The 9400-nt window shown below is 39.5% G+C and overlaps 1 protein-coding gene across 1 annotated transcript in view; it reads left to right on the top strand.

Annotated features, from left to right (window-relative positions):
* The window catches only part of LOC101862282 (protein unc-93 homolog A), a 127972-nt gene that overhangs the window by 42975 nt on the left and 75597 nt on the right, over positions 1-9400 (top strand). The window contains exon 3 of the mRNA XM_005101515.3: positions 9215-9352. Within this exon, the coding sequence (XP_005101572.1) occupies positions 9215-9352 (138 nt within the window). The remainder of the gene's footprint in view (positions 1-9214; positions 9353-9400) is intronic.

The raw sequence follows: 9400 nt of genomic DNA, 5'->3' as shown, positions 1-9400 counted from the left end.
ATAGAGAGAGAGAGAGAGAGAGAGAGAGAGAGAGTAGCATGTTGCCTTCAGATTATGACTGGGGCCACTGAGAGAGAGATTTCTTATTATAATGGAGCTAAGTAAGCCCGTTTGTGGGGTAAGTATACATTTTTTACACAGGTGCCCATAAAATCTTAAAAAAATATGATTCAGTTTAAAAGAATTCTCACAAAGGGTTACGTGGGCATATTCTTAACGTTCGGATACTACTTTTTTATTTTTCAGGATTGGTGGTTTTTCCTGTAAATTGAAGCTCTCAGATGTTTTCACTCTGCCCTTAGCCATATCATATTTTACTAGGGACTACTTCCGTATTGAAACGTGCTTCGTCGTGTGAGCTGCTTCATTTGTTTCCAGATCTAGAATATCGATATCAAACTCAGTTTGGATGTGTGCTTCGCAGTGTCGATGGATACTTCAAGACAAAGTTTATTGTATTGACTTTTCTGGATATATTGGGTGTAGTCATTTCCCCAACACGTTGAGTTCCTTTAGACCCACAAAATGTTTATTTCGTTGTATGGACGTTTTCAAAATTTGGCGCGTATTTTGTGCGTTTTTTTTATAGAGCAAGACTCTAGATCTGTACTATAAATATGTCCTAGATGTATTTAGAGCACATAATTCAAGACTGATTTTTGAGTAGTTTGCAAGAACGGAAATCCTGTTTGTGCTTTTTGACTGAAGGGTTATGGGTTTGAACCTTGCCATGGGGCCAAAACTGTGTCCTTGGTAGAGATAATAACATGTTGTATGAAGTGGGAATGGGTACCCAGCGGAAGGCGGGAAAGATGTCTTGTTTAACGTTTAAAGAAATAATTTTACGCATTATTAATGTCTCAAAACCAGACGTTTCTTTTGGTTCTTTTGAGTTGCTTCTCTGTGAACTAGACGAACTCAATATTTGACCGGACGGGCCCAGAGAAAAGTCATCTCCTGCCCATCAAATGCCATTAGTCACGTGCTGCACATCGCCTGTTTACGTCTGAAGAGTGTGATCAACACTACTCTCGCTTTTCTTGACACCCTGAAAACGGAACTCTAATCTCTTAGAGGATGAAGCTTTGCACTTTTCGATTTTGTTTTATTTGGTTTTGGGGTTTGTAACGCAGTGAAACAATATTTTAAATCGCAAATACAGGGTGATAAAAAACCCCCCAAAACAAACCGGTACAACTTTTTTTCCCCAAATATCTCGCACAGCATTTGTACTAGAATGTTGTAGTTTGGAACAGGTATAATTCTTTCAAAAGGAATTTGTTTGGTATAAAATCCACGAAGAAAAACTTATTTTCGAAAACGAAAATGGCGTTTATAAAAACCACCTATAAATGCAAAATACACCAATTCAAAAGATCATATAAGGAAATTCATGAAATGATTGGTTTGCTTTTTTCTTTCCAATCGTGAGTTCACAAAGCCACACACACAAGGTACACCTTACAGTATGGAGCTGTTTCCAGATAAAATATAAGGGGAAAAGGGGGGGGGGGGGCAGGTTGCCCAAAAAGACAGCTTTTGTGTGGTTGAATATGGGCTTTGCCAAGGAACAAAATGTCATGGAGGAGATGTTCACGCTTTTCAAGACGATCTAGGTATCATGAATACATTGCTGTCCTCTGATAGCTTCACGAACGGGAAAATGGTACAGTCGAAGATGAAGATCTGTCTTGAGAATGCGGATCGTTGAAATGTAGGAAAGTCATTGCTGCAGACAATGTCTACGGACAGTGTCTCAGGGCTCATCTACTGATTTCTGCTCCCTGTTGACGTTTAAAGGGGCGCACACGGTATGTGTTTGGCCTGAAGTTGTAGTTTGTTTCTGGGAATTTTTAGTTCTGATTCTCTACAGGTCCTAACTGATGGACCATTTCCACCTTTGATAAGGGCACCTGCGAAACTTACGAAATGAGCGGGTGGTGAGGAAATGTTCAATACAAAAAGCTCTTTACTCTTTACTAATCTTAACCATAATCTCAGCAGGCAAAGGAAACTTGGGGGAAACTTGCTGCAAACTTCTGTTGGCCTGTTAGACTACTGCAGTATGCAATATGGCCCAATCGTGGGGATTTCTAGAGGTAGGCCTAATGCGAACTAGTGCGTCATGCAACAAAAATGGGAACATAGCTGAAAATGGGTTGTTATTTTACGCGCAACATCAGTGTGGAGGAAAATATTAACAAAAAAAGTTGTATCGTTTTATTTTTACCGCCCTATACTTCGGGGCAATTTGTTCATTTATTCTGGATGTACACGGGTATGTTGGTATGTTTTTCTGGTGAGCCAAGAAGACTACTATCACAGATTGAGACTGTAGAACTCTACAAAGAATGCTCTGTGTGAAGTCTTCATGCTGTTGTACACGAACTATCTGTGCTCGATTCCTGCTGAGTAAAGCCTGCTTTTAGGGAGTATCGTTTCTCCGTCTTTCTGCTGAGATGATGAATCTTGCTCAGGCAAGATATGCCCTGATAGGGACGTTCAAAAAAGTATCCTACTTATCTAAATTGTGTCGATTAGGGGGGGGGGGGTGAACTGCATATAATCACAAGAGACTTTGAAAAACCCAAAGAGTGACCTTGTTGGAATCACGAGCTTAATGGTAAATCTTTCAAGACATAATTTAATGAAAAATAAACGATTTCAATTAAATTGTCAGTACGGTAGCTGCATTTTTGGTCGATCCATTTAAAGGTAGGATTAACGCTTCTTACTATAGGGGACCGCCTATCTGTTAAAAAAAAACCCCTCTGCGCTCAATGTGAATAAGAGTTTTTGTGAAACTGCTCTTGGAAAAAATCACAAGAAAGACGGCAAGCTGCAATACAGTGGAAACAACCACATTGTCATTCATAATAGCAGTAGTTTATTGTGCTTGATTGTAAATGTTTTTTTTCTCCCATTGACACAATCGTAAATGTGTGGCGCTCATATGACCTTACGCAGTTGCGAGCGCCGTAAAACCCTCTACTAGAAAAAAATTAATTAAAAAATCGTAAATGTAAATGGGAGCCTCATTGGTCGAGTGAGTTCAGATTACAAATAGGCGAATGTGACCCGGGATTTTGATGGGCGGTCATTGCATGGTGTCCTTGAGCAGAACACGGTAAATAGTGGCAACCAGAAATGGCATGCTTGGAAAATTGTTTTGTCCTGGTGAATATTTATATTTGAATTATGTGTTTAAGTATGTCTGTTTGCCAGTGGAATAAAAATTTCCCCGTGAGGATTAGACAAAAGTAATTTTCTAATAATTTTTTAAAAAAGCAGGCAGACCGCTTGGACCCTTCCACAAGGTTAACCCTGGCTGAGCGGGATACAGCACCCAGGCAAAAAGATGGAACAACCCCATAAAACGTAAATCCTTATTTGGGAATCGAACTCACGCATTTCACATGCATCATCAAAGAGCATAACTATATACCAGAAGTGCCAGTGCAGCGTATCTGCAGCCTTGCAGCAGGAGCATGAGTTTACATAAAGGATTATAAAACGGTTATTCACAATACTATTATCTGACTTTTGGAATTCTGCCACTCCCAGAAAGAGTTGATATTTGCAAACATTTTGTTTATGGGAAGCATGCTCTTAGCATGTCATTAACTGCTAAAGCGATTTGGCTCTCCTTTGCTCCCCCTGGAGCAGTGGCAAGAACGCGAATCAAAATTCAAGCGACATTTTGTCATGCAATTAATATAATATAACACGCACATTACTCCGTTTTCTGAATGAAAGCCATTACGGTACTGCAACTTTTGCAATTCACCATTGGGCATCAATCTCTCCCACTACATTTTTGAAAGGACAGAGACTGGCAAAAAGACAGACAGACCTATTGGCAGATAGACATGTATGCAATCCAAGTTTATAAATCAGTTTAAAGGATGGCAAATAATCATGCTGCAAGAACAGCAGCAGCAGCACAACAGCACACACACACACACACACACACACACAAACACACACACATAAACACAACACACAAATACATACATGTATATATATATTGCATAACATATTGTATATAATATATGTATATATATGTAATATATATTATATACTCCCAACATATAATCTCACTCTCTCTCTCTCTCTCTCTCTCTCTCTCTCTCTCTCTCTCTCTCTCTCTCTCTCTCTCTGTATATATATATATATATATATATATATATTTATATATATATATATATATATATATATAATTTTATATATAATAATATATTTTTCTAAAATGTATATTATTATTATTCTATGTATCTTGTTGAAAAAGTACGGTTACTTCCACTTTTGAAGTGCAGATAACACATTTACATTTTTTAAGCATAGCCAAGCAAAATTTTTTAGACATACATTTGATCTTCTTTTATTTTATACCAACATGACATGAAAAGAATTGGCCAGTGTCTTTCCTCATTCAAGGGAGATAATTTTATTACACCGACCCTTGCAAAATCCAAATCAAAGTTTGCTCAGTTTTGTGTGTGGCCTCTTCCAGCTTGATTTACTAGTACAAAACGTCATTTCATTGACTGAATTAATGTCTGTATGGTTGGTTGTCTGAGGAATTCGTACCCTTCCTAGGGAAGTGCAGCCTTCAGTGACTGACGAGTTTTCACAGAGGCGGCTGTTTCTAATCCCCCCGTGAAGGTCATCTTACTGATGTTCTGTTGGGTAAAGGCCTGTTGATCTTTCAGGCCAGTCCAGAAAATTGATTTGATGATTTTGAAAGGAACATTGACAGATCATGGCCGCATGGGGTGGGGCGTTGTCTTGTTGGCACGTTCCATCATCCTTGTCATGTAGGGACCGGAAGTGTACAGTGATCAAGAATTTCGTCACAGTACCGTTGTCCTTTCAGGTTGCTTTGAATATTGACCAAATGTAAACATTAAGAGCAGAGATTCCACCCCTGCACCATCACATTTCAGCAGTCGAATCGGTTCTCTTGGCGGACGTTGGCTTTGTGAAATCCGCATCCTCTTCTTTTGAACATCTTTTCTCTTTCATCAATGGGACAAATTGAAACCTGGACCATTGCTGAAGAGAGCACTTTAGCAACACCTTTGTTCCATCGTCAAGGATGTTGCGCCCAAATTTGGTGATTTCTTCAAAAATATATTATGGTTAGAATGGCTCTACGTAAAGGGCGATAATCACGTATTCCCTGATCACGTGTGTATGCCCCTTTTCGTCTGTGCAGACGGTCAATTTTGCTTAAGACGGTCTCAAGGTCGTCTTCATGCAGCTTCTTTCAAGGCTAATTTTTCCTATGTTTGAAGCGCAGATTCTGTCTCAGAGCTTGCATGTCGTCAGTGACGTGGATCAAAGCTCAGTATTTCCGCTGTTTTCCTTTCGTCGTTGGCGCTTCTCAACCTGCTTGTTTCGAAGGCTGCTCTCTAGCACAATAGTTCTTTCCTTTATCTTTTTACTCCATGTTTTCCTGTCCTCAGCTATTTCTTCCCAGATGCGGACATCTACTCCAAACTTAGATAACCTGTTTTTGCAGGCGTCTTTGTAACTCAATTTTGGCCTACCCCTTGGTCTCTTTCCCTGAGCAATTTCTCCATTGTCACGTAAACGTCTAATAATTCAGTTGGAAAGGGTTTCAAACATAGGCGTTGACAATAACCCAATTCAAATGTCGAGTTGTCGCCCTTTTGTTGGCGAAGTCTAGATTTGTCTTGGACAGTTTAAATTGAGTTAAAACACTTTATCAAGTGTTAGTTGGTTATTCTGCACACAATTACTGTCTTGAAACAACAGAGATCACAATTCCAGAATTAATCATAATTTATAATTAAACACACAGCGCGTTCATGTTCTGCAATGTCTGTTTTGAACACAGCTGAACAAATGACTATCTGTTAATAAGCACTGATTATTATAGCGTGTAAAAGTAATCTACACAATGTCTGTGGGATTCAAAGCAAATTTTGCGTGTAAGATTCGTTGATTTCAACGTACATCGTGAAAAACCAGTGCCAACACTTAGCCCACTTACTACCTCCGGTTCATGTTGATCTTGCAGGGATTTCAAAAGTCACACAAATCATACATTCACTTTTTGAATTTTTGCTGTAATTCTTATGCATTAATTTAGTGAAAGTTATCGTAGAATAATGGGTGTAACAGAGCTTTTGTATCTATCTATCTATCTATCTATCTATCTATCTATCTATCTATCTATCTATCTATCTATCTATCTATCTATCTATCTATCTATCTATCTATCTATCTATCTATCTATCTATCTATCTATCTAATCTATCTATCTATCTATCTATCTATCTGTCTGTCTATCTACCTGTCTGTCTGTCTGTCTGTCTGTCTGTCTGATGTCTGTCTGTCTGTCTGTCTGTCTGTCTGTCTGTCTGTCTGTCTGTCTGTCTGTCTGTCTGTCTGTCTGTCTGTCTGTCTGTCTGTCTGTCTGTCTGTCTGTCTGTCTGTCTGTCTAAAAACATACATAAAGAGAGAGGGAGAGAGAGAGAGAGAGAGAGAGAGAGAGAGAGAGAGAGAGAGAGAGAGAGAGAGAGAGAGAGAGAAAGAGATAAGAGAGAGAGGGGGGTGTGACAGGAAAGGAGAGGGGGCGCAGTGTTATAATCTCTTCACTTAGTAAAATCATTGTTTCTCCGCGATGAAAGCAAAAACAGAGCACACAAAATAACAAAAACAACATTTGAAAAAAATGCAAACATTTAAAAGAGAAACAAACAAAATAAAACCCGAACGAAACAAAAGGATAGCCAACCAGCTGCAGCCCGCCTCCGCAAAACAACAATAGAAATCAAACAGGATAAAACAAACAAACCAAAACAAATCAGAACAGCCCCCCTCCCAAAAAAACCAAAACAACAACAACAATAAAAAACAAACAACATCAAACAAAAAACAAACAAAACAAAAACAAAAACAAAAAATTCCCCAGCTGCCCAAAACCACGCACACATACACGAAACAGCAGCAATAACAACACTAACAAAGAAATAAGAAAAGGAGTATGAGGACGTGACAAGACTGTTGATTTTACAATATGTAGTAACCTGACACCAGGGCAGAACAGGAAAGATCACAATGCTCTGTCAATTCTTTAATTTTCCTCCAGCGCCCCGATGAATAAGGATCGGACAGTTAATATCTTATGAAAAGCGTATTAATTTCCTGAAATCACCTATTCCGTCTATTTCATTTGCAATTACTGCTCAGTCAGATATTTGTTTCTTTTAATGTCCACTTTCCTTCTAACTTTCCTTTTTTTGGATCGATTAACCTTTTCCAATTCACAAATCTCATGCTTCATCTGAAAATCTCGACAAAAACATGTTAGAATATGACGTACGTGTACAATGACTCACCTTGTTTTTCATTTCCCTTACAAGGAAAACGTGAGTTTGAAACTAAGATCTATACGACAGAAGTTTCAGATCTGGCAAACCGAGCGCACAGAACAATTATGAAAGAGATATGATATATCAAACAATACTTTTCAATTTCCTCAGCATAGTTTTGTTGCTGTACAGGGAGATGCAGCAGAAAAAAAGCGAATAAAGATTGAAAATGGGAAGAAAAACTGTTGTTTTTTAACGAAAAAGAGAGAGAATTGGTGTTGGCCAGTACTTTCACCAATAAAACGTAGTTGATGTGTATCGCCATCACTATCACGTTACCATCACCATCCCAATCACCACCACTAGTATCATCATCATCATCATCTTTTTTCGTTGCCCCCTCCCCGCCCCGTGCTTCTATTCTTGCTCATCGAACCCTGCTCATCATTCTCCACCTCCTTCTCCTCTTTCCCCTCCTCCTTTTCCTTCCCCTCTCTCTTCTTTCTCTCCATCTTCTTCCTCTTGCTCCTCTTCTTCCTCCTCTTCCTCCTCCTCCGTTTCTTCAGTTGTTTGTGCTTCCATCTTGAAGGGGGTAGAGAATATCGAACTAACCCATGGCCCGCCAGCTCGAGGAAAGGAGATGTTGGGGTCACTATATCAGACATTTATTTTGGCACTTAGTGTTTACATTCTTTGTTACACTTAACACCGGCACAAGCTTTAAGCCTCTGAAATCTCCGTCCTCTTTATGCCCCCCCCCCCCAAAAAAAAAAAAAAAAAAAAAAAAAAAAAATTCCGAAAACCCCCCCACCCAATAACAACATACAAACATCATGCATAACATGACAATTAAAAAATGCAAACAAACTCCATTAACTGCACCTCTATTTTTCTCGTCCTCTGACTCTTCAACCCATCTATGCATCGGCCCTCGTTTTTATCGTTGCCCCCCTCCCTTTTTTAACTGATAAATGGGTCTTAAGTTTGAGCACACGAGTATTGATCGTAATTTATGTTCCCTGTTGTTGTTCGCTCCTTGTGCTGGTTCGATTAGCTCCCTCTCTTGGGGTCAGTTTCCGACATTTTGTGAATGGAGGTTGTCGGGAAAAATGGCCAAACCGGGATTTAATTCCTTAGGGAAAAGAGCGTCATCGGGGTGCACCAAACTCGGAATTCACATTTTAAGAGTACTGCGTTCTTAGGTTGTTCACAGTTCTTGAGCTTTAGAACTTTATATTTGTTGTGGTTTCTTGACCCCAAGTCTCTCTCTGTCTCTCTCTGTCTCTGTCTGTCTGTCTGTCTGTCTGTCTCCTTCTCTCTGTTTCTCTCTCTCTCTCTCTCTCTCTCTCTCTCTCTCTCTCTCTCTCTCTTTTCCCCTTGCATTCTGCTAGCCTGCCTGGCTGGCTGCTTGGCAGCCTGTCTGCCTGTTTGTCTCGTCTATATATCTGTCTGTCTGTATGTCTGTTTATTTTGGTGCGAGTGCGAATGTTTCTGCCGTCTATCTATATGATCTATTTACCAAAATTCACCCCTCCCCCAATCTCTGAATAACTTATCTACCGTTTAGAATCGTGAACTTTCTGAGAACATCTTACTCGTTAAAGGAAGAATTTTTCTTTTAGTGCATCCAAGTAACACTATATTTCTTAATTACGGAATTAAATCCTGGTTTTGACCTTTTTCGTGCACTTTGGTCACGCTATTTCTCAGTCATGTCATTTCCCCCGTACCCTATGAGTTATCTCCCCTTTAATGCATTTCAAGAAAGGAGAACTGCCACAGCACCGGGCCAAGTTGGTTGAGAGCTTTGAAAATTTCCCAAATCACCCATGTGATATATATAAATATATATATTTTAAAATTATCCCCAGGAACCCCATTAGCGAATCCCATATACCAGCGCCAGACGAGGAGGAGGAGATGGAGGACAAAGAGGGCAACATCTGGAGGAACTTTGTGTCTCAGTGCTCTGCCACCTTCTTGGCTGTCTTTGCTGTAATACCCTCAAGGTTGGTATTTACAAGGCTAACGTCTGGAATCTTATTTCAGATATATAT

This window comes from Aplysia californica, unplaced genomic scaffold, assembly GCF_000002075.1.
Source record: "Aplysia californica isolate F4 #8 unplaced genomic scaffold, AplCal3.0 scaffold00286, whole genome shotgun sequence".
NCBI lineage: Eukaryota > Metazoa > Mollusca > Gastropoda > Aplysiida > Aplysiidae > Aplysia > Aplysia californica.
Note: the sequence above shows the minus strand (reverse complement) of the source record. Positions and strands in the feature narration are given on the sequence as shown.